Raw genomic sequence first — 26,213 nt, forward strand, 5'->3', positions numbered from 1 at the left:
AGGGAGGAGTATGTGTCAGGCTCCTCAGGAGTGGGTACCAGTGCTGTCTTGGCCAGTCTGGAGCAATCAGTATCATCTTCGGTCTGTCTGCTCTTGCTTTCAAGAGCACCTTGGGCAGAAGAGGCAGAGGTGGGAAAGCGTAAACTGTCCATGCTGTCCAACTGAATGAATGGGCGTCCACTCTCCAGGCCTTTGGATGAAAGGTCCTTGAACAAAGCTTTTCCAATTGATGATTTCTGTGGGAGGCGAAGAGATCTATGTTTGGCCTCCCCCACGCTTGGATTATCCTTGTAAACACTTGAGGATGCAACTTCCATTCGTGAGGATTTGTCATATTTCTGCTTAGATTGTCTGCCAGCGTGTTTTCCAAACCTGGCAAGTACTGCGCTTGAAGCTCAATTTGCCATTCCAGAGCCAAGTTCCAAAGTGTCATGGCTAGTCTGCACAGGGGGGGTATGAATGTGTTCCTCCTTGTTCATGTACCACATTACTGTGGTGTTGTCTGTTCTTATCAATAATTGTCCTGGATGCAGGAGGTCCTTGAATGCTGTAATTGCATTTATCACTGCTAGCATTTCTGTTTGATTGATGTGAGGGTGCTTTTCCTTTTGGGACCATTTGCCCTGAATGCACCTGCCCGTCAGGTGCGCCCCCCAGGCGTAATCTGAAGCGTCTGTTGTGATGACTTGATTTGCTTGAGGCTTGCAGAATGGGAGACCTGTGTTTGACATGCTTGGGCCCACCATAGAAATTCCTTTTGCAAACATGGAATTATTGGTATTATTGTTTCCAAACTGTGGCTGTGTTGAGACCATAGGTTTTTTAGGTACCATTGAAGTTTCCTCATATGCAACTTTGCACATGGGATTAAAAGAATGTAAGATGCCATGAAGCCCAGAGCCTGCAGGATTTTCCTTGCAGTAAGCCTGGTACAATTTGCTAGTATTTTGAAGTACTGAGTTAGTTGCCCCTGTTTTTCTGGCTTAAGATAGGCCATCTGGGTGTTTGTGTCCAAGTTGGCACCCAGGAAAGTTATTTTCTGAGATGGTGTTAGCCTGGATTTCTTGTTGATTGTGTATCCCAGAGAATTCAGTAACCGTGTTGCATAAGCCAGATGTTCCAGAAGTATGTGCTTGCTGTCCGCTTGGATCAGGCAGTCGTCCAAATAAGGGTAAATTTGTATCCCTTAAGTCTGCAGTAGGCAATTACTGATGCCAGGCATTTCGTGAATACTCTGGGAGCAGTAGATAAGCCAAAGGGTAATGCAGAAAATTGATAGTGGATTGAACCTGCAAGAAATCTGAGGTATCTTCTGCAGCCTTGTCTGATTGGGACATGCAGGTATGCCTCCTTGAGGTCCAATGTTACCAGCCAAAACTCCTTGCCCAGCATGGGAAGAAGCTGCTGTAATCTGAGCATCTTGAATTTTGGTACGAGTAAGAATGTGTTTAGGATGGATAAGTCCAAAATGGGTCTCCAGTTGGTTCCTTTCCTTGGTACCAGAAATAGCCTGGAATAAAAACCTTGACCTTGTTCGTGAGTAGGTACCTCTTGAATAGCTTTCATGTCTATGAGCTTTAAAATTTGTAGTTGTGCCTCTGCCCTTTGATTGTGTGGCAGGTTTGGCATGCTTCTCATTTTTGGAAGGGTGTGAAAATGAAATCTGTAGCCTCTGCTTATAACGTCCAGGATCCATTTGTCTGTTGTGACAATATGCCAATTTCTTGTAAATAATGCCAGCCTTCCTCCCAAGGGTGCTGCCAGCTGAGACTTGCTTGGCATGAAAAGGAGGAAGTCATTGGGTTTGTTTTCTGTATTGTTGTGCACTGTCTTCGCCACCTCTTGGTGCTGGAGTTTGCCATTGTCTGCCTCTATATGATCCCAGAGATTGTCCTCTGCCCCTTGTTCGCCTGTATCTACCTCTTTGGGGCTTGTCCGTGGCTGGAAAGGACCAGTTTTTAGAAGGCCAATTTCTGCTAAAATGAGGTGGTTGTACCTGTAGAAAAGCCTTGACAGTTTGCATAGATTTAGCTTTTTCTTCCATTTTCCGTAGTATCTCCTCAGCATTAGTACCAAATAGTACATCCTTTTGTAAAGGAGCATCTAGTAGTTTAGCTTTAACATGATCAGGCAAGCTTTGCTCCCTAAGTCAGACATGTCTACGAATGACTGATCCTGTAACAGCAGCTCTACTTGAGGCCTCTAAGGCATCATAGCCACATTGTAAGGTGTGTTTACCCACTTGTTCTGCACTATGCATCATATCCTGCAATTCCTTCAAATCTGGTTGTTCAGGTTGAGACATTTTATTTCTTAATTGTGATAACAGAAACTGCTGATATTTAAGCATATGGAACTGACAATTTAAGGCCCTCATGGCTAGGGTGGCCGAGGTGTATACCTTTTTCCCCCACCTTTCTAAGGATCTAGATTCTCTTTCGGAAGGTAGTGGATTCTTGGCAGTAGAGGCCTTCATCCCCTTGGGGCCTTGAGAAATGGTTTCAGGGTCAGCATTATGGCTTTTGAAAAGAAATTGGTGAGAGTTAGGAACTCTGTAGTACCCATCAGGTTTGACAGGGGCAGGAGGCAGGGAATCCGGATTAAGACAAGCCTCCGAGTAAACATCATCAAGTATGTCCAAGACAGGAGGAATAGCCAGAGGTCTGTGTTGAGGTAACAAAAGAAATGCCCTAAGCCTTTTCTTGGAATCAGAAAAGTCTTGGCCTTCCCAATGGAAGTGTTCCCTCAAAGTGTGCAAGGTTTCCCCAAAAGAAAAATCCTCTGGGGAGACACAGAAGGAATGGACTGTTCTGCATCAGAATCTTCATAAGGGGAGTACGAGTGTTCCTCTACATCAGAATGTTCTGAGAAAATGGAACCCTGTTCAGAAGAGGGAGAATCTTCCTCCACTCTGGGTCTCTTGTCTAGAGGGGGTTGGGAACCCCTGATAAGAGTAATTAAATCCTCAGCCATTTTAAACATCTGCTTTTTAGGCATAGGGCCTGGAGATGGGCCCTGTGCAACAGGCCTCTTGGGATGCATGGCTGATTTGGACTTACTAAAGGCCTTAATGGAAAAGGAAGATGAGGGTCTAAAGACACCCTGGGTGGAAGTGGACCTGTCCACATTAGGAGGCTCAACACTCACAGTGGCTTCGGTGGTTGTAGTCCGAGTAAGGGCAGAGGTACCTGCGGTCTCGGTTACAGAAGACACCGCCAAGGAAGTGTCGTCGGTAGTCAGGGACTGCATAGGCGTCTCACTGAGAACCGGACCACGTGCAGCCGGTTTTGGCGTGGTGTCGGTCCTTGTCCTTGTGTTTTTTGGACAAAACAGTAGTCGGAGTCTCCAACGACATTTTATAATCAAAGGCTTTACCAAAATAGTGTTGGGCGAACTCCGCCCGACGCTTAATAGTGCGTTTATTGAAAGTAGCGCAAAAGCGACAGCCCGAGACGTCGCGGTCTGGGCCTAAACAAGGTATGCAGAGGGAATGGAAATCCTTATGCGGTATTTGCTTCCCACAAGAAATACAATTGTTAACTGTCTGACATCGGTCTGAGGCAAGAAAAGTTTCCCCAATGGGGTACTTAGCTTTAATGAAGACTTCGGTTTCCAATTTTTTGTAAATTCAGGAGCTGGCCGACCGGCACTTGCAAACTGCTTCGGGCACCGCGCGGCAAAAAAGACTGAAGAATATGGCGTTGGCTGTGTCTTATCTACCCCTGTCGCACTGACGTCGGGAAAGAAAGCGACGACAACCGACACCGGACCAAGACTTTGGAATTCGGCCGACCGAGGACCCGTCTGACGGCAGAGAACCCATATGTGATTACTGCAGCTGTATGCACGATGAACATCTGGTGAAGAGTCAGCATCTTGAATTTTGGAATGTCCAGAAAGGTGTTTAGAGTAGACAGGTCCAGAATTGGACGCAATGACTAGTCTTTTCTGGGTACCAGGAAAAGCCTGGAATAGAAACCTTGTCCCTTTTCCTCTTCTGGTACCGGTTGAACAGTTCCCATGCTTAAGAGGGAAAGTACTTGTTTTTAAGCCTCTGCCCACTGATTTGGAGGCAGGTCTGGCCACCCGTTTGGTGCTGGCAACGTGTGGAAATGAAATCTGTATCCCTGGGACACTATATTTAAAACCCATTTGTCCTGGGTTATGAGTTCCCAGTTTTTTGTAGGAAGAGAAATCCCCCCCCCCCCCCAAAGGGGTGGCTAAAAGTTAAGTGCTTGGTAAATTGAAAGGAAAGTCACAGACTGTTTACCATAGGGGGGTGTCTTGTTATTTCTAGATTTGGAAGTGGAGGCCCCCCCATTGCTTAGTTCCGAGTCCCTTGGGACTGAAACCTTGTGCTTTTGGGGTGTCTGGGTTTGGCTTGAGAGGATATGGAAGGAGCTGGAAAGGACCAATTTAGTAGGCCAGTGCCTACTAAATCTTGGTGATTGCACTTAAGAAATCTTTTACAGTTTGCATAGACTTCGCTTTATCTTCCATCTTTTTTAGAACTTCTTCAGCCTTATTGCCAAACAGGCGGTCCTGATTTAAAGGAGCATCCAACAATTTTGCTTTAACATGATCAGGCAGAGAATGCTCCTTAAGCCAAGCATGCCTTCCAAGCACAGACCCAGTAACAGCAGCCCTGCAAGAGGCCTCTAAAGAATCAAAACCACATTGCAAAGTAGGTTTTCCAACTTGTTCAGCAGAATGCAATAAATCCTGTAAATCTTTGTTTTCCACACAGTCAGAAATCAACATCATTTTCTGTTTAAGCAGTCCAATAATATGCTGTTGATATTTTAACATATAAAATTGGCGGTTTAATGCCAGATTGCAAAGGTTGCAGAAGTATAAACCTTTTTACCCCATCTATCCAGCGCCCTGGAGTCTCTATCAGAAGAGGCAGGATTTTTAGCAGAAGAGGCCTTAATGCCATTGGGACCCTGAGAAATGGTTTCTGGATCCGCAACAGGATTTTTGAAAACGAAATTGTGGGACTCAGGAACCCTGTAATATCGGTCAGATTTACTAGGAGCCGGAGGCAGTGAATTAGGGGCCATACTGGATTTCGAAAACACAATGTCTAGTATAGGAGGTATAGCCAAAGGCCTATGCTGAGGTAGTAGAAGGAAATCCCCAAGCCTCTTTTTTAAATCAGAAAATTCCTGACTTCCCCAGTGGAAATGCTCCCCTTAAGGTAAAGTTTCCCCAAAAGAAAAGTCCTCGGGGGGGGGGGGGGGGGGGCAGAAGGAATGGAATAGTCTACATCAGAATCCTCATAAGCAGGTATGGACAAATCCAGGTCATTAGAAGAATCAGAAGAAACTCAGTCAAACTCATCCCTAGGCCTCTTAGAAAGGGGGGGGGGGGGTTACTACCCGATTACAGTAATAAGAACTTCAGCCATTTTGATAATTTGTTTTTTAGGCATAGGGGCCTGAACATGCGGCCTGGGCATCATTTTTTTTAGACACGGATAGAGATTTAGGCCTTAATATAGAAGGTGGAGTCTGTTTAATATGCAAGTCTGTAGGCCTGAATACACCCTCAGAAGCCGGTGCCTGCACAGCAGCTCCGGACCCATCCAAGGTAGAGACATCAGTGGGTTCCATAGGTGAAGTATCTCGCGGCATACTGGACTCCGAATGGGTCTCAGTAGAGGCCTGACAGTCAGAAGTAGCAGGTATCAGGGGCTGCGAAAGCACCTCACCGAGTACTGGCGACTGGCTTAGGAGAAGCGTCGTCGGCAGTTTTGAACCTCGCCGGCCTGTCTTTATCTTTGCATTTTTTCAGAATCCCAGTAGTCGGATGGCTAGCCAACGTCGTTTCTGGATAATTAAACAGAGATCCAAAATATTTAGAGGCAAAAATGTAAAGACGACAGATAGTTGACAGCAAGGTATGTCATGATCAGGGCCTAGGCATGGAATACAGTACAAATGAAAATTTTTATGAGGTATTTGCTTTCCACAAGTAATGCAATTATTAACTTTTACTGACATCTGTAAGGAGGAAGAAAAAGTTTCCCCAACGGGGTACTTAGCTTTAAGTTGAAGACTTCGGTTCTGAAACTCGAAAACGAAAATTTCAGGAGTCGGCCGACCAGCACTTGCCAACTGCTTCTGCTTAGAGTACCACACAACAAGAAAGACTGATGTAATGGGGTCAGCTGCATGTTTTATACCCCTGATGACCTGATGTCATAGAAGGGACAGCAAACAACGCAGGACCCAAGACTTTGTTAATCAGGCCGACTGACGGCAACCTGCCAGCAGATTACCCAAATGTAATGACTGCAACAGTGAAACGCGAAGAACATCTACATGCACTGGTGAATATGGGGGGGGGGGTGAACTAACCTTCCAAAAAGCCTCAAAGGTATGCTATTACACAGCATCAGGAGCCTGATGGAGGCATGCTACAGTACACTTCAAGGAGTCTTGGGAGTCACCATTAGTACAACCCAGGAAAAATCTGACGTACTCTAGTGCAGTCCAAGAAGCTCTGACCAAGAAAAGACACTAAGTACAAGGAGTATTTAAGAAGACCGGAGGATACATGCTCTACCACAGTCCACGGAACTCTGACGGACAGCTCGAGAATAGTAAATGGAAACTATGTCTTAGTAGAAAATGGGGTGGAGGAAGTAAAGAGTGCCCAAGGAAGCCTGAACACATACAAGTACAGTAAAGGCAGTACCCACGAAGCCCTGAAACGAGCTCTATGACATTAAAACATGGTGTCCCAGACAGCAGCACACACCATTACATTATGGAGGTGCTCAGGTGGCCCAGATGGAAGCATACAAGGCACATTAAAGAAATACTTCAGTATGTTACGGGGGTGCACCCAGGCAACCTAGAACAGCACACTCGAGTACAGCTTAGGAGTGCTCAGACAGCCATGACGACGACATGGTGATTCAGCAAACACACCTATAGCATCACTCTTAAGCAAATGCTACAGGGATGCGTACCAGACCAAACTCTTGCTACACTGTATGCATCTGTTTAAAAAAGGCCAGGCCAAAATCCTGCTCTTCCACTGTAAAACAGATTTATTAGCACCCCCATAGACACTCACTAATGCACTGCAATTTCCCTAGTTATAAAGCCTTTGCAATGCAGTATACTGAGGAAGTACTGGACAGCTGCCATAGTGAACCACCAACTGCGGGTACCTGCTGTACATCAACAACACTACATCCAAACTGGACTTCCTAGTCTGCTGAATACTTACTGTAATCCAGCCACACATTAGGAGACTAATCATAAAAAAAAAACACAAGATTACAAAGGATGTCAAAGTTCAAAGCCAGACTTTCAACACAAGGAATTTTACATCACAACTGCAAACATAAACTATGTACCGGAGAAAAAAGTAAAGTATATGGATGCCAAGCAGTAGGGTATGTTCCCCCTTTTGGGCTTCACACCACCGAACTACAAATTCTGGCTAAAATTCATGCTAATGTAAACAGATGACTAAACATTTTTTCTGGAAGAACGCAAAAAAATCCAGTGAAGGACAAACTGACTTGCGAGATCAGTAAGAATTACAATGTATCCATCGGACTTAACAGTTATAGTAAGAGCTAAAAGCTACATGTGACTGACAGCTCAAAGCCTGCAATACTAACAATGGATACAGTTAGTCTGAACAGTGGAATACAGTGGCAATAATTCTATATACTGTAAATTTCCTCATTCAGGGCTGTGCAGTGGTTGTATGTCACTCTGTGAGCTGCATTATCTTGAATAAAATCCACTTCCTTGTGAACTAAAAAAAGCATCCTCCCCATTAAATATGGGCTTGTTCCACTTCTGCACATCAGTTTTCACCAGTTCCATTAGGATGGTCTAACGGTACTAGTGCTGTACAAGTTTATGAGTCAGCTTTGTCAGTCCCTAAAAAGGAGACTGGTTTCCATCTCTTCCATCTGCACTCAACTGTGGGCCACAATGTCCTTTGTTGAAACTTTGCTACAGTATTGGGGGGGGGGGGGGCTACAGTTGTACAGGTGAACTTACCAGAGTAAATGTTTGAATGATCACTGCTGCAATAGCCTTGGCTAAATGGGTCATATCCCGACAAGGATACAATAGCCAGCCAAACCAGTTTCCAAAGCTTCAGGGCACCTTCCAAACACCCAAACTGTCAGTCGTTTCGAGATGAGCAGAATAAAGACAGGTTTGGGCTCCAGACCCTTTATGCCAGCAGAGAGGGCAGGGATGAACCCTGAAAGGACAATCCTAGGAACAAAAAACTTGCACCCTGGCATAAACACATCAAAACATAAGAGATGGAGGGAGTGTGTGGCTACTGCAGCAGTGATCACAAACATCTACAGTTATGTTAAATTTATTTACACAACTGTACTATGTTTTTCATATTGATGACTGCTGCAGCAGCCTTAGCTATATTGGTAATTACCCAAATTACTACATTTGGGAAGTGAAAGAAGAGTCCAGTAGCCACTGGAGACTAGGCTTAGCAAAGCCTGAACTGGACCTAGAGAAGGAATCAAGCTTGTAGGGCTTTGTAGAAATATGAACAGAAGGACCAAGTTGCTGCTTATATTAAACTTCTAGAATCGAACCTTTCCAAAAAGGCATAGATGAAGCTTAGGTCTGGTAGACTGGGAATCAACCACTTTAGAACGTTACTCTCACTACAATAAAAACTAAAGATAACAGCCTTAGACAATCCTTTAAAAATTCTATGCTTTGACACAGGTTGTCCCATCTTACCTTCACAAGAAATTAACTGACATGAAAGACTTAGTTTTGTCAAGATATGAACAGAATTGTTTGGGGCATCCAAGGTATGGAATATCTTTTCTCTTATTCTTAGGATCAGGAAAGAAAAATGGGAGAGGACAGTTGGACTTGAAAATTAGAATACCGATTCACACACACAAAAAAGATTAGTTCTCAAAGAAACCCTGTCCCCGTGGAAAATAAGATAAGGTGGGCTCGCCATTAGAGCTTGAAAATCAGATACCCTTCTTCCAGAGGCCAGAGCAATCAATATAACTGCCTTCCGTGTTAAGAACCTAAAAGTCATCCAGGTTAGCTGGTTCAAATGCAGCAAGTGTTACCTTCTCTGACACAAAATTAAGATGCCAAGCAGGGGCCACTGGCATTCTTGGAAGCCTCTTATGCAAATCCCCCTTCAAAAGCACCGACACAAGAATGCACTGAAAGATGAGGATTTATGGGCAGACATGCTGAAATGGCCATAAAATGAATACAGATGAAGAATAAAGGCCATAGGATAACTTAGTCAAATATTCTAAGACCAGAGAACAAACAAGCAGCCCTGAATGGGTGCTGGTTATGTTGCTGGCAACAAGTAGACAACCTTTTTCCATTTGTTAATATACTATTTCCAGCAGCAGGCTTGTTTGCCTCCATTAGTACCTGCGGCACATCCTCAGTAAATAGGCAGAAAAAGGGAATTAAAACCCTATAATCCTGGTAGTCAACTGCAGTTAACTGGAGTCAGGGTGCATCAAACACCCCTGGTCATGCGTGAACAGATTCAGTCTGTGAGGAAGCTTGTGTTAAGTGCCCCTAGTAATTTCCAAAATAAGGGAAAACCACTGTTGCCAGTGCCAGAAGGGCTTCATCATAGTGACCTTGGGAAATTCCTTCTGAAACTTCAGAAGTACCCTGAATGTCAGTGCAAAGGGTGGAAAAGCATACAGGAACATTCCTGTCCAAGGAAAAATGGCATTTGTTTTCCAGGCCCCTTCTTACATGGAGTCTTTGAGCATAAACTTGCCAGCTGATTGTTCAGCAAGGAAGCAAATAGGTCTACTTGAGGATTTCTCCACAGATGGATCAAATCTGGAAGAACCCTAATCTAGTTTCCATTCATAAGGGTCTGCCTTTGCCCTGCTCTGCTTGTCTGTTACTAAATGAGACATTTGAGTTTCATACTTCACATTCTTCAGAAAATGCATGCCAACAAATACTGTTGCTCTGTCAACTTTAATTTTAACAGCAGTATTTAAACTTTGTTCCTGTTTTGGGACCTTTGTCACTCACCCATAGTTTTTGACTTTGCCCAGATTTTGTGCCTAGGCGGTCAAGAGGTACGTTTCCCACCTGGGAAGAAGGCAATTGTTCTTTCTGAGTCTGGTCTGGTGGATGAGGGCTTACTCTCTGGAATGGAGTAATTTCCTCCCATTGCCACCCATAACCTTGATGAATGATCTTTACAACCCATTTGTCTAAAATTATCTGTTGCCAAAGAGAAAATGAGATTCAGACTTTCTGGAAGTAAAAAGGGGCTGCCAAAGTAGAAGGGGGTTATTCTAACTTGTACTGTCTTTTCTTTTGGGTAGTTTCTGAACTTTTTGAGCCCACTTGCCATTTCTTGTTAAACATATGTTCATCTGCATTTTGTTGAGACTTTTGTTTGCCAAAATTGGAGGAGATGTTAGAGAATTCCTTAGAAAATGAGGAAAGTGAAGGGGGGAGGGATGAAAAATCAGAAATCAGCTTACCCTTTCATTCATCAGACTTCTAGATCACCTCTCTGCAGTAGAGAGGCCAAAACTAATCTCTGTCCAAAAGAGAACTTTGGATCTTATTAACATTTGGGAGGTTCTTGGCATGCAGCCACACAAAACCTCCTCAAAACAGTAACAGTGGCCGTAGCCATGGAGGTAGTATCGGAGTCGTACACACACTGAACAATCAGTTGGGGCTTGCACAACAGAAGAAATGGATTTAAAGGATTTTTCTCCACACAAAACAACTGCAGACAAACATTTCACATTAACATAGGAGCCTGACAATTCAAAATTCTGGAAAAAAAAAACAAAAAACAAAAAAAAAAAACAAAAAAACAAAACACAAATCAAGGTTACAGAATCAGACTTCCCCTTATACTTAAATCTTCCCATCCTTGGCAGAAAGTAGGATTGACATTAACTAAATGTTTAGCAGCAGTAGATCAACTAAAGCTACAGATGGGTCAATTTTAGAAAGAAAATATTAAAGCGTAATTGAAGAATTTTACATCTACCTTTTTTTTTTTTTTTTAAAGGAGCAGCTATTCGGCGGTCATGAAAATTGCAGAAAGGAGGAACAGGTAAATGTTCTGGCAATTTCTTTAACAATTCATAGTATTTGAGGGACGGAGAAACCTCACTGCTCTCCCCCTGAAAAGATGGATACATTCTGGAAACAGAGAAACTGAGCACTCCCAAGTCAGCATCAGAAATTTAAGGAGAAAACCTTGCATTTAAAGGTCCCTTTTTCTTGTCCAGATTCAGAATATTGAATCTCTTTAGGAAAGGAGGCATCTCTCTTTATAAAAAGGATCAACAGCCTGAATTAAACCCAAAGCCAAACCCAGTAAATTACTCTTGCCCAAAGTAGTTTGTAGAGTAGTAGATGCATGTTTAATTTTCAGTTTCTTTTCGACAAGAAAAATTGGGCAAACAGTGTTAATGGTGACAGCAGCTTCACTAGGAATGGGCAAAACGTTTAACAGGGTAACCCTCCCCTTTGCCCTCTCCCAAGGCAGACAAGAGTGGCTCTCCCTTGCCCACTGAGGGGACTCCAACCCAGAGGATGCGGCTAAGCCAAAGTCCATAGTGGCTGTAGATGGTGCACAGAGATCTTGGGTAAAAGATAAGTGGTCTGAGTCGCCTGCAACTGCGGCAATATGCTAGCCAGCTGTGGAAGGCCATTTGCTTAACTTTCTTTTTGAGGCTGAAGTGGGCCCTACAGTTCGTTCCATGGTCAAGCTGTAAACTGACATTTTTCCCCAGAGGAAAACGAGCAGCAAACGCTGGTAAAAATTTTAAATCTTTAAATGTCACTCCCTCAAGGGAAAAAAAAAGTAAAAAGCACTTGAAATTTTACAACAGAATTGTAAATACTTTAAACAATGTTTAAACTGACCAGCAAAAAGAATGCTGCCGTTTTAAAAAAATGTACAGAAAAATTTTATCTAGGCAGGACATGTGTCAATGAACCCTTTCCAGGGCACAATCCTCAAAACAGAGTAAAATCTTGACTTCAAACAATGGTTAAGTAACAGATTTAACAGTCAAGTTATAAACATGTCACTCTCTGTATGACAAATACAGTATGTTAAGTACCGCATGACAATTTACACTTGCTCTCTCTTGCTGAGTACAGTTGCCTTACACTGACGAGCTGTTGAAATGGGATTCCCAGGCATAATCCAAAGTCTGCCATTTATAAACAACCCCTGATGGAGGACAAAGTGAGACTCCAACAGCAAGTCTGTCTGTCCACTAAAGGAATTTAAGTGGTCACAAAAGAAAATTCCTGAGTCGTTGGCTTGATAGGACAGATTTCTAAAATCTCCCCGAAAGGGGGAGATGGTGAAGGGTATTTAGACACTCGTTAGATCTGTCTGGAAAGGGCTGCTTGGCAGTAGTGTCACAGGAGCTAGTTTGAGTGGATGAGGGTTTTCTGGCCCCTTTCCTTGGATTTGAAAAAGAGGATGCAGGTGCCCTTCTAACAAAGCTTGGTTTTGCTGGGTAGCTCCTACAGAATTTAGGAACTGGGGATACAAGCAGATGCTTCAGGTCCTATAGTTCTGTTCAAACATCTGCAGGAAAAATGCAAATCACTTACAAAAAGGACCTTGTCCGGGGGGGCATCCACGATCTTGTTTCTGAAGTCACCTGGCAGAGGTTGAAGTCTGAGCCAGGAATGCCCAAGTAAGACAGAAGATGCAGCTGACCTGGCTGAGGCTTCATTAACATCGTAGCTGCATTTTATTGAATGTCTGGCTACTTGTGCTGCTAAGGAAAGTTTTGAGGCAACTTGAGGCTCAGCTGGGAAGTCCGGCATAGAGGAGATAAGACTAGATATCTGAGAAACTAGATCCAGGGCATACTTTACCATACCAAGTCTAGCAACAGATAGGCCTAAAGACCTTTTTGGGGCCGGTGGCTGGGATTCTGCGGTCTTGGAAGCAGAGACAAAGGCATCCAAGTATGCAGGAATCACAGAAGGAATAGCAGTATCTCTTCTGCACCTCAGTCAGTTGGGTGGAGTCCCACTTGAAATATTCTCTCATTTTGGAGATCGTTTCCCCAAAGGTTAAGTCTTCTAGTGGGAAGTCCCCTTCCAAAAAGTCCTCATCTTGGTAGCAGTATTCCAGGGGAGAGACCAACTGGGAGGCACAAGTGAAAGACTACGAGGAAGAGTCATCTTCCTCTCGAGTCTGTGGAGGTGGTATGGAGCTAGTAGAGGCAAGCCTGGGACTTAAAGTTGGCAGAGAAGGTGTGTGTGAGGCAGCAGGCCGCAGGGCCATAAAAGCCTGAGAGAGTGACTGGAAAAATGCCTGCCAGTCAGGCTGATCTTCCACTGGGGGAGACTAATGCTTAGTCTTTTGTTTTCTTTTGAGAAGGAGTCTCTTGAGTGGTCTGAGGCTAAAGAGGTCAGATCTGGGGTCGTAGTTCCATCCTTGGAAGCGGCTAGTGGCAGCCATACAGGCAAGCCGGGACCCCCCCCCCCGATATTAGCAGAGACCCACGTCATAAAAACCTCCATGGACGTGCTGGCTGGATACCTGCTGAAGTCGCCAGTCCTATCAGATGTTACTCAGCTCCTAGATTGGAAACTGGCAGGACATCTTAAGCCTGAGGCACAGTGTCAGACCTAGAGACCTCGGCCACCTTTTTAGGTGGCTGTCTGGACGTCCGATTCAGCTTCCATGCCAAGGGCAAGACGCTTCAGACACTGTTTTCTACAAACAGTTTGAGGACTGCCAGAAAGCTGCACAGGGTCTTAGAGACAAATGACTGGCAGACTTTACATGCTGTATGGTCGTGGTACAACCCTAAGCAAAACAAGCAGAGAAGTGTGTAGTTTTGTGCAGAATTTGCTGACCACACTTACCATTTTTTTCTCCTAAATGACATGGACGGAATCAGCTAACAGAGAAACAGCAACCTAAGCTAGCAAAAAAAATAAAGTACCCCACTGGGGAATTTTTCCTTAACAGTCAGTAGTGCAGAACGAGCAAGCTGATGCTCGGCTGTGACAAACTGAGGTCTGTGCGTGCGGACATCACATTTATGGCCCACAGTTTATGGTCCCTGCGTGCAACGTACCACACATTTAAGGTTTGGTGTACGAGCCAGACATTCTGGTTGCCTGAGGCAAAGGACCCCCCCCCAAACGAGAATACTGCAACACGAGAATAGAAGATCAACAGCCCTTAAAGAAGGGCAAATAAGCAGTTCAGCAGCCATTTGTCTGCAGTAAAAATCCATTTTCCTATTCAATTAGTAACTATACCAAGTACGTTCTATAAATAACTTTTATAAGAAGTCTAATTGTGCAATAAAGTGCTCTAACAGCGAGTACAGATATGTAAAGCTTCCTCAAAATGAATCCCACCCAATGGGACACTTACTAGAACACAGCTTTCCCACTCTTTTTAGAATACAACAGTACATAACTCAGCATTAAGCACACAAAGAAAACACATCGATTTGTGCTTTATGCATTCCGTTAGCTTTCTAACAAGCAGAAGCTTACCCATGCAAAGCCTACTAGCCTTTAAAGGAGTGTAGCTACTGCTTGCTTTGCAGCAGGGAGCCTCATTATCCTTCAATTTCTTTTCAAGTGAAAAGGGCTCCCTGAGGGGGAAAATGTACCCATGTAATTCAATGACTGTCTCATGAAATATTAAATGCTCAATACTGTGAATGGAATGAATGATCATTTTAGAGGAAATAAAAAAATTTTGTTAAAAAAAATAAATAAAGAGGACAAGCCCCCCTGGTACCCCCACAGCTCCCCTAATTATACATACCAATTCAGAGACTGCACAACAGTAAGCTACCACATTCTCTGAACCTGCTGCAGCGTTATCTTGCAAAAAAAAAAAAGTCTGAAACAGCATTTCAGAGAGCACTTGCTCATATGACCATTTGCTTTTATTTACAGCAGTAAAAAGCATTCGCTCACGCAAGAGCTTGCACTTCTAAACTGCAACCAATTCACTATATCCAGAAAAGCCCATCAGGAATTACAGAAAGATCGCTTACTACCTGAATGCTAATGAACAATGCAAGTCTCATTCACTCTCGGTAAACAAATAACGGGAGGATGATGTTTGCAGATATCACATGTGAAGAGTCATGTCTCACTGTTATGTCCATGGACTTAAATCGAGATAAGGTACAATTTGGGTCCTTGTGGGTTTCCTGAATAACCACTACAATGTTTCTTGTAAAAGTTTTATAGTCAAGAGGGCCAGAGAAGAATTCAGAAACCAAATTAAGTGCTGGAACAGCGAGCTTAAATTGAAAACTTGCAGAAGATTCAGTACTCTCTTCACACTTACTGTAACCTCTAGACCCTGAAAGGTTGCACTAGTCTCTCCACTTACTGTCATCAATAGGCTTTGTAAGAGCTTGTAGCCCTTCTATGTAGGCACTGACAAAGGAGTTAAGGTATCAGAAATCAGTGAGAATTCTGGTATAAAAGTGTCTGCACAATACCATATGCAAGATAGTTGTTGGAGAATTAGTACCCAGTTTCCTCATGAGAAAAGTACAGTTTTGTACCTACCATAAATGTAGATGATAGAGTGTTCACCCTGCTGCAGTCATCACACTTGGTTATCCTACCGTCAGGCAGTTCCAAAGTCTTGGTCTGGTGTATGTATATATATATATATATATATATATATATATATATATATATATAAATAAAATACCTTCAGGCACAAGCAAATACACCACAGAGGTTGTATAGGATAGAGTGGTATAGATAAGTTCAGCTAGTTCAGAGCACTAACATCTACATTTATGGTAGGTATAAAACTGTACTATGCTCATCGTGTTGCCCTGCTGCAGTCATCACACTTGGGGTTGAATCCCAAAGCTAAGAATGGGTGGTGGAGTTAAAACTGGGTTAGAAGCTAGTAGGCCCCTGCAAAACTGCAGTGGCAAAACCAGCTCTAGTCTTAGAATATAGAGGCCAAGTGATCGTGTTTGGTGAAGGTGTGCACTGAACTCCAAGTTGCAGCTTCCAGAATATCCTTGGCTGGCACTCCCCTGAGAAAGGCTGCTGATGTAGCTGTAGCCCTGGTGGAGTGGGGACCTAATGTTAGCAGGTACCGGTTTCACATGAGTGTAGCAGAAACGTATGCAATGCCTTATCCATTTAGAAATTGTCTGTTTTGAGATGGCTTTTCCTTGTGATCCTGCAGCATAGGCCAGAAAGAGCTGGTCAGATTTTCTGAAAACCTTTGTTTTATCCAAGTAGTAACGTAATTGCCTGTGAATGTCCAAAGAGTGCAGGAGTCTCTACTTTGTTCTGGGGATTTGGGAAAAAGGTGGGCAAATGAATTGTTTGGTTTAGGGCCACACTGGATACCACTTTTGGCATAAAGGAAGGGTTAGTTCGTAGAGAAACTCTGTCTTGATGAAAAATGAGGAAAGGCTCCACTGCCATTAGTGCCTGTAGCTCCGAGACTCTTCTAGCTGAGGTTATTGCTAGTAGCAGGGCAGTTTTCCATGAAATAAATTTTAAATCAGTTGAAAAAGCTGGTTCAAAGGGCGGCAGTGTAAGCTTTTCCAGAACAAAGTTGAGATCCCAAGTAGCTGCTGGTGCTCTCCTGGGTGGTCTTATGTTCTTAGCCCCTCTGAGGTACTGTCTTAGGAGTGGATGTGAGAATACAGGAGGATCTGTGTTGTAATGAGCTGAAATTGCTGAGGCGTGGATCTTAACAGATGAAAAGGAAAGTCCTTTGTGCAACATCTCAGTTAAATATTGTAGAATCTGAGGCATGTTTGGATCAAGGGGATTTTGATCTTTAGCCTGGTTCCAGGCGCAAAATCCTTTCCATTTGTCTGAATAGGTTTTCCTGGTGCTAGGCCTCCTGGCCTCCAGAATGACATCCATAACAACTTTGGATAGAGGTGTTGGCTGGTTGTTTAGGTAATTTGCCATGCAGCCAGGTTTAAAGTCTTGAGTTGGCTGTGTAGAATCAGACTGTCTCCTGGGTGAGCAGGTGAGGAATTTGTGGTAAAATCCATGGTGGGCTGTGGGCCATGTTCCTTAGAACTGGATACCAATGCTGGCTTGGCCAGTCTTGGTGCAATGAGCATCATTTGTGGCCTCTCTAATCTGACTTTCAGCAGTATCTTTGCTAGAAGAGGCAGTGGAGGAAAGGCATACACTGTTAATGTTTTCCAACTGAAATAGAGGGTGTCCACTTTCCCAGCTTGTGGATGGAATGCCCTTGTGCAAAATGTTTGAAGTTGGTAGTTTTGGGGGCTGGCAAAACAGATCTATGTCTGGGCGTCCCCATTTTTGAGCTATCATTGCAAATACTTGTGGATCTAGTTTCCATTCGTGTGGATCCATGATGTTTCTGCTTAGGTAGTCTGCCAATGTGTTTTTCTTTCCTGGCAGGAATTGTGCTTGTAATTGAACCTGGTGAGACAGTGCAGTGTTCCACAAGGTCATTGCTTGCCTGCATAGAGGGTAAGAATGTGTGTCCCCTTGCTTATGTACCACATTACTGTGGTATTGTCCGTCTTTATTATTAGTTGTCCTGAGTGTAAGAGGTCCTTGAAAGCTGTTAGGGCATTCTGTACTGCTAGCATTTCTTTTTGACTGATATGCAGATGCCTTTGATCTGTAGTCCATTTGCCATGAATGCACTTGTCCTGAAATGTGTGCTCCCCAGGCATAGTCCGATGCATCTGTTGTCATAGTTTGCCTGGCTGTGGGTAAGGTGAAAGGCTGACCCTTGAGGTGACATGCCTGTGCCCACCATAGAAACTCCTGTTGAAGTCAGGGAATGAGTGGTATCGTTGTTTCCAAGCTGTGGCTGTGCTGAGTCCATACGCTTTTCAGGTACCATTGTAATTTCCTCATATGCAGTTTTGCAAATGGTATTAGTAGTATGCAAGATGCCATGAATCCCAAGGCCTGCAGAATTTTTCGTGCAGGGAGTTTGGTCTTTGTTACCATTATTTTGAAATATTGAGTCAGCTGTTGTTGCTTGTCTGACGTGAGATAAGCCATCTGGGCCGTTGTGTTCAAGCTGGCACCCAGGAATATTATGTTTTGTGGGGGCACTAGTTTTAATTTTTCATTTACTGTGTACCCTAGGCAACTTAGAAGGTGTTTGACAAATGCCAGATGCTTTAAAAGAATGTCCTTGCTTTCTGCTTGAATAAGGCAGTCATCCAGGTATGGGTTGAATTCCTCTGTCTGCAGTATGCAATTACTATTCCTCTGTCTGCAGTATGCAATTACTGGTGCCAGGCATTTTGTGAAGACCCCGGGCCCAGTAGATAAGCCAAAGGGCAGTGCAGAGAATTGATAATGCTTTGAACCTGCAATGAAGCGGAGGTATCTTCTGCAATTTTGTCTGATAGGGACATGCAGGTATGCCTCCTTGAGGTCCAACGTTACTAGCCAAGCATTCTCGCCCAGCATGGGAAGAAGCTGCTGTAGTGTTAGCATCTTGAATTTTGGTACTTGCAGATAGGTGCTCAGAACTGAAAGTTCCAGAATGGGTCTCCATGCTTTGTCCTTTCTTGGGACTAGGAAGAGACTTGAGTAAAATCCTTGTCCTTGCTCCTGTCTAGGTACCTGTTGAATGGCTCATGTTCATGAGAGCTGTAATTTGTTTTTGTGCCTCTGCCCATTGATTTGGTAGCAGGTTTGGCATTCCTTTTATCCTTGGCAAGGTATGAAAGTGGAATCTGTATCCTTGTGAGACTATGTTTAGGACCCATTTGTCTTTTGTGATTATGTGCCAGTTGTCTGCAAAAAATGCTAATTTTCCTCCCAAGGGAGCTGCCAGGAGAGATTTGCTTGGTAGTTTGAGGATTGAGTCATTGTGTTTGTCTTCTGCTAGCTTGGGGCCTGTCTTCTCCTCCTTTCTGGGTAGCAGTACCCCATTGGCGAGGTTTGTAAGGGCCTTGTGACTGACCTCTGCCCCTTGGGCGTCTGTATTTGCCCCTCTGTGATCTGTCAGAAGCTGGAAAGGACCAATTTTTTTGTTGGCCAATTTCTGCTGAAATGAGGGGTTGTACCTGTAAAAAATCCTTGACCGTCTGCATAGACTTTGCCTTATCCTCTATTTTCTTTAAAACCTCTTCTGCTTTGACACCAAATAATACATCCTGCTGTAAAGGTGCATCCAATAATTTTGCTTTAACATGATCAGGTAGGGTTTGTTCTTTTAACCAAGCATGTCTACGTATGACAGACCCAGTAACAGCTGCTCTACACGAAGCTTCCAATGAATCAAATCCACATTGTAAAGTATGTTTGCCCACCTGTTCATCTGCATGCAACAGATCCTGCATTTCCTTGCATTCAGACTGTTCAGTATGTGTGCTCATTTTTTGTTTTAATGGAGACATTAGGAATTGCTGATATTTCAGCATGTGAAACTGACAATTTAATGCTCTCATAGCCAGGAGTAGCTGAGGTGTATATCTTCTTTCCCCATCTAAGGCTCTGGAATCTCTTTCAGAGGGCACAGGATTTTTAGCCATAGAAGCTTTGGCCCCCTTGGGACCCTGGGAAATTGTTTCTGGGTCAGTCACAGGGCTTTTATAAAGGAATTTGAGAGTCAGTTACTCTGTAGCACCTGTCTGGCTTGGCTGGAGCAGGAGGTAGAGAGTCTGGATTTAGACTAGACTCCAAGTAAACATCATCCACAATATCTAAAATTGGAGGGATAGCAAGTGGTCTGTGCTGGGGTAGTAAAAGGAACTCTCGGAGCCTTTTCTTAGAATCAGAGTAGTCCTGGCCTTCCCAGTGGAAATGTTCCCTCATTGTATGTAAAGTTTCCCCAAAGGAGTAGTCTTCAGGGGGAGATGCTGAGGGAAGAGAGTCTTCAGCATCAGAGTCTTCATAAGGGGAAAGAGTGTAATCCTGTTCCTCAGAAGACTCTGAGGAAATTCAAACATGGTCAGATGAAGCATAATCCTCCTCTTGTCTTGGTCTTTTATCTGGAGGGGGATGGGAACCACTGATTAGGGTAATCAAATCTTCAGCATCTGTTTCTTAGGCATGGGGCCTTGAACTGTAGACTGATGTACACTCTTTTGGTTTTAATGGAGTTTTAAGCTTAGCATAAGATTGAATGGCGAGTGTAGTCGGACTGAAGACACCTTCTGCAACCAAAGGTGTTTCCACTGCACAGGGGTCTCCTTCTGCTCCGGTGTCGGAAGGGTCTAATGAAGATGGCTGCGTCGGCCTAGTACACTCCGCTTGGGAATCCGCAGCTGTCTGGGGTTCCAATTCTGCGGTTGTCAGGGGCTGCGTAGGCGCCTCACTGAAAACCGGAGAACCGGCGACAGGCCCAGCAGAGGCCTCAGTCTGGCTTGTTCCTAGCTGCCTGTCCTTATCCTTGCGTTTTTTTATGCATGCCGGTCGTCGGCTGCTCCAACGGCATGATGAAATTAAATTTCCTACCAAAGTAATGTCGTGTGAAGTCAAAACGGCATTTGATAGTTCGCTTATTAAACCTAGCACAAAACCAACAACCTGTGACGTCGTGGTCTGGGCCTAGGCAAGGAATACAATAAGAATGGAAGTCCTTATGAGGTATTTGCTTCCCACAAGAAATGCAATTGTTAACTTTTTCTGACATCAGACAGAGGCAAGAAAAGGCTCCCCAACGGGGTACTTTATTGAAGACTTTGGACCGAAATTCGAATTGAAAATCTGAGGTGTCGGCCGACCGGCACTTGCGAACTGCTTCTGCTTCGGGCACCACGTGGCAAGAAAGACTTAAGAAAATGGCGTTGGATGCCTCTTGTATACCCCTGGCGCACTGACGTCAGGGAATAAGCGACAGCAACCGACGCCAGACCAAGACTTTGGAACTCAGGCAGACTGTGGGACTGCTTGACGGCAGGATAACCCAAGTGTGATGACTGCAGCAGGGTAACACGATGAACATCTAGCAGGTTGCCTGTAATTGTAGTCTAGCAGTCCCTGTGAGAATTTCCTTTTGCCAAATTTGCTTTTTTTCCTGTTTCTTAAACTCTTACCTTCATAAAGGAATATACCAAAAATTCCCAAAATGTCTTGGAACTGTAGTAAAAACACTGGATGAACTATACTGTTATGAAAACACCAATTACCTGAAGTTTGAGTGACTTAAAGACAATTATAAACCACTATGCATTTCAAATAGCCTGCGACAACAATGCAGAACGTGAAACACTTGAAAGAGAAGAAACCATCTGTAAGACAGCTTTAGCCACCCCTATTCAGGTCCCAGAGATCAAAAGGTAAAAGGCCGGTATAGGCCAATTCAAGGAATAAGGGGCTGCTGCATAAAACACTGACCAAGATGAAGACAAGGGAAGCGAGACAGAAGCCCAGCACTTCTCCTTGGCACAGAAGCCCAGCCACATCTGTAATGCTACGACAACTTGGAGAGATGACAAGTTTTGGCACTTTTTGGAAAAGCGATTTTATCTGTAACAATGATGCAGGATTCTTGTTTAAATGCAAATCCAAATGTAATACATGCAAAAAATCTTATGGGAAAGCAGGAGATGCAAATGAGGCAGAAACTGATGAAGCAGGCAATGCGCATGGCTGTAAGAGCTCAGGGGACCACAGGGTAAATCACAGTATTCCCCAGAGCGGAATATGTAAACACCCATCAACCTGGAGCACACAGCTGGAAAGAGTCTCTGGCACACAGGTAGAAGTACAGCAAATGAGGAAAACCTACCCCTTCCAGAGTGAATGCCTTTGCACTTTTACTCACTTCCAACACTGCTGATTCTAAACTACACATGCAATTCACTGAACACGTGCCTACAAGATAATTTCTTTCCTTTATACCAAGGTGAAATGTTTTGAAATGCACAAATATGAACAGTGCATTATACACAAAATGTATGCTCGCAGACCACGTTTAATGCAACAGGAAGTTAACAGATTCAGAATGCATTCATATGCATGTGCTGGCTGTACCTGGCTCTAATGAACAATGACTACAATAGTTCATTTTTTCAAGGTGGAGTAATACTAAGGCCTGGACTTTAACAGCAGAGCAGGGACCATGGGAGCTATACAGATATGGCAACTGGATGGTACAAAAGATAGTGTGTGCAAGAGAAGCTGAGGAACTGGAGATCAAGCAAGTGTAAAAGGTATGACTTTGCTTAATATGAATTGCCAAATGGAACTTGTATGCACACTGCACCTTATTTCTTAAAAGACGAAGAACAAGTACAAGATTTGTTTTCGGGAGGACAGAACTGATTCTTTGCCTTCTCTGCATATGCTGTGTTGAATAAAACTTTTTGAAGCCTGACTAGAAGATTCTCAGTCTGGCTTATTTCAAGAAGGTAGGATTAATTTTATTTCTTAAAATCACTAACCCTACTGACCAAGTCATCACTTTAATAGGAATTAATTTTAAATGCATAACCACTATCACATGCATCCTACTTCAGCAATCAAAGAAACATACTGCAGAAGTTTGGGCCCATTAATGGATATGAAGGCTAGAGTACATTCTCTTAGACCAAAGTAATCCAGGAGTTTTTACAAGGCCAGAAGCAAACACCACTTGTATGTAAAGGGGCACATACTCAAAGCAAGAGTCAAACTGAAGAATCCTGAGTGCAATAGAAAGGTTAATATCACAAATTAGTGCACTTTTGTAGTTAAGATGGTGGGGAGATTCTGAACAGTTGATGAAACAAAGCAACTTGGCACAACCATTCCAAAGGCAAGGAATAAAGTCACCTACTGATCAACTGGTACAGGTTCTTTGGCTGCTTCTGCCAGATCTTTCTGCAGCTTCGCTTGGCGCCTCCTGCAAACAAATTTACAAAAAAAAAAACAAGCCAATAGTATAAAAATACATATTAAACAGCTACAAAAGTACTACTTTAAACATTAGCTAATGGCTTACAGTATAAAAAAAGCTACATACGAGTAAAATACTAAATGCTTTAACTTCATGCAACAAATCTAGCCTTCTAGCTTTCAACACTGCATTTTTACATGCATGTACACAGTGATACAACAGAGTATTGAAACTGTAAAGGCTGCAGCTGTACACAGAAAAAATGCATCTTACATGCATCAAAAATTAGATCAAAAAGCCAAATTTAAACCATCCTGTGTTTTACTTACTTGCTATGAATTAACCAATAAGAATATTAAACTTCAGAAAACTCCTAAACTTCAAACATACAACAAAAAAGCCCACCTAAAAACAATCCCCCACCCCAAGACCATAAAGAAATTAGAGAGACATTAATGGAGGCACACATACCAATACATATAATGTAAATAGTTATATACATATTCATCTCTCTATATAGACATATGCATACACACATACATGCATTTTATATACATTAGATACACACAGATTGCATTAATACCTTCCCCCATTTTTGTACATGGGGTTGGGATCAAAAAAGGGATCAACTAGAGGCAATGGTTACACCACAGGGTCCGTCAAATCACTGCTCAACTAGAGACACAGTGAGAATATTCACACTATGGGGTCCCCAAAACATTTGTTTGTTACAAAAGTAACTTCACACATTGGCCACACTCATTTTATAGGTTGATACAGAGGATATAAAAAGTTCACACATCCCTGTTAAAATGCCAGGTTTTTGTGATATAGAAAAATGAGACCATAATAAATCATGTCAAAACTTTTCCCACCTTTAATGTGACCTATAACCTGTACAATTCAATTGAAAAACAAACAAATCTCTTGGGGAAAAAAACATGCAATAAGCTAGCTGCTAAGTGTGCACACCCTTAAAATAATACTTGGTTGAAGCACCTTTTGATTTAATTACAGCATTCAGTCTTCTTGGGTAGGAGTCCATCAGCATGGCACATCTTGACCTGGCAATATTAGCCCATTCTTCCTTGCAAAAGCACTCCAAATCTGTCAGACTACGAGGGCATCTCTTGTGCACAGCCCTCTTCAGGTCACCTCAGAGATTTTCTATTGGATTTAAGTGTGGGCTCTGGCTGGGCCATTCCAAAACTTAAATTTTCTTCTGCTGAAGCCATTCTTTTGATTGGGATGTATGCTTGGGGTCACTGCTGTATTGAAAGGTGAAGTTCCTCTTCAGCTTTCTAGCAGACACCTGAAGGTTTCTGGGCCAAAAAAGGGACTGGTATTTGGAACGGTTCATAATTTCCTCCACCCTGACTAAAGCCCCAGTTCCCGCTGAAGAAAAGCAACCCCACAGCATGATACTGCCACCACCATGCTTCAACTTGGGGATGGTATTTTGGTGACAAAGTGTTGTTTTTGCAAACTTACCTGCTGGAATTGTGACCAAGAAGTTCAACCTTGGTCTCATCAAACCATAACAATTTTCCCACATGCTTTTGGTAGACCTGATGTATTGTTCTGCAAATTTTAGCTGGGCCTGGATGTTTTTGTGTGCAAGAAAAAGCTTCCATCTTGCAACCCTACCCCATAGCCCAGACATATGGAGAATACGGGAGATTCTCGTCACATGTAGTACACAATCAGTACTTGCCATAAATTCCTGCAGCTCCTTCAGTGTTGCTGTAGGTCTCTTGGCAACCTCCCTGACCAGTTTACATCTTTCATCAATTTTGGAGGGACCGTGGAAGTCCAGTGCTTTGCAACATCACTGTTGTCGCATATTTTCTCCACTTTTTGATGACTGCCTTCACTGTGCTCCATGGTATATCCAATGCTGTGGAAAGTTTTTTGCACCCTTCTCCTGACGGATACCTTTCAACAATGAGATTCCTTTGATGCTTTAAGCTCTCTGCGAACCATGGCTTTTGTTGCAGCAGGCAACTGAGTAAATGTCAGGAAAATAAGAGTCTGATGGCAGTATGCACCCAAGAATACCGAATGCTGTAATTAAATCAAAAGGTGCTTCAACAAAGTATTAGGTTTAAAGATGTGCACACTTACGCAACCAGCTTATTGTACGTTTATTATATATTTTCCCCTAACAGTTTTCTTGGTTTTTCAATTGAATTGTACAGGTTATAGTCCACATTAAAAGAGGGTTATTGTGGTCTCATATCACATGAACCTGACATTTTAACAGGTGCGTAAACATTTTATATCCACTGTAGTTAAGTGTTAGCTTAACCATTATGCCATTCCCTAAAAGTCAAAATATTGTCTGACATGATCTGCAAACTGCCAATTTATGCAGCTCAGGGTTTTGCAGTCTACTGTCCTCCACATATTTATTTTTAAGAAAATAATCCCATTATCTTCTATATCACAATGAACATGGCTGTGCATCCACTAATGCCTATTCTACCCCCACTCTTATGCAATCAAATTAAGTTGGTCCTCTTCCAGGGCCCATAAAATCAGTGCAATTTCAGCAGACAGATCCTCCTTAAAATTAAACAGGAATTTATTCTTACCATTACCATATCTACTTTAATTTGAGGAAAGATCACGTCCTTCCTGGATTTAAAAATTAAAGGAGTAAGAGCACTCATCCATCTACATACTTAACTATTCCAGACTTCAAGACGTCTGTATTCCTCCTAAAAGGATGGCATCAGGCAGGGTCTCTCCTAGATCTGCTAGCTAAAGTGATTTTATCAGGACTAATTCTTAATTACCTCGATCACTTGTAAGAACTAGGTTCACATCCCAACTGGGCTGCAGAAGTTGGAGAACTGAGATTTGCATTTTAACAATTGATATGCTATGCCTAAGGTCTTAATGCACAATGTAGGCTTAAAATTGCTGCCTCCTACTTCTAAGAATGATACAAATGCGATCGGATGACATTTTTGCAAAGTGATTCAGACAAGAGTCAAGAGGCTCTGAGGGACATGATGCACTGCAATTTATAGCATCTTTTGGCAAACTTGACAGACATCTATTATAACAGATTTAAACATTCTTTGAAAATGGGTGAAACTCCCAGATACTCTACTGGGAAACAAACCTTCTCCAAGAGGGTAATAATGTTCAGCACATTAACCTGCCATGAAACAGACAGAAAAAACTTTGACTTTTTTTTTTTTTTTTTTATACAGTCACTAAAAACAGTTTAGTGAGCATATTAATAAAAAGGTGAAAAAAAACAAATGATTCAACTACCAAAAATGACCGAAGAGTTGCAAGGATTTGTCATTTTCCCTGTGGTAAAGTAGAGCAAAAGTATTTCATTTGTGTGCACGTCAGCAAGAGTATGTGCA

The 26,213-nt window shown here is 43.0% G+C and overlaps 1 protein-coding gene across 2 annotated transcripts in view; it reads right to left on the reverse strand.

Moving 5' to 3' along the window:
• ATG16L1 (autophagy related 16 like 1) overlaps positions 1 to 26,213 on the reverse strand; it is a 1,009,779-nt gene that overhangs the window by 892,178 nt on the left and 91,388 nt on the right. For both annotated transcript variants that reach the window (XM_044070583.1, XM_044070584.1), the window contains exon 6: positions 22,771 to 22,836. In XM_044070583.1, the coding sequence (XP_043926518.1) occupies positions 22,771 to 22,836 (66 nt within the window). The remainder of the gene's footprint in view (positions 1 to 22,770; positions 22,837 to 26,213) is intronic.

This window comes from Protopterus annectens, chromosome 4.part1 (assembly GCF_019279795.1).
Source record: "Protopterus annectens isolate FY-2018-M chromosome 4.part1, PAN1.0, whole genome shotgun sequence".
Lineage (NCBI taxonomy): Eukaryota > Metazoa > Chordata > Ceratodontiformes > Protopteridae > Protopterus > Protopterus annectens.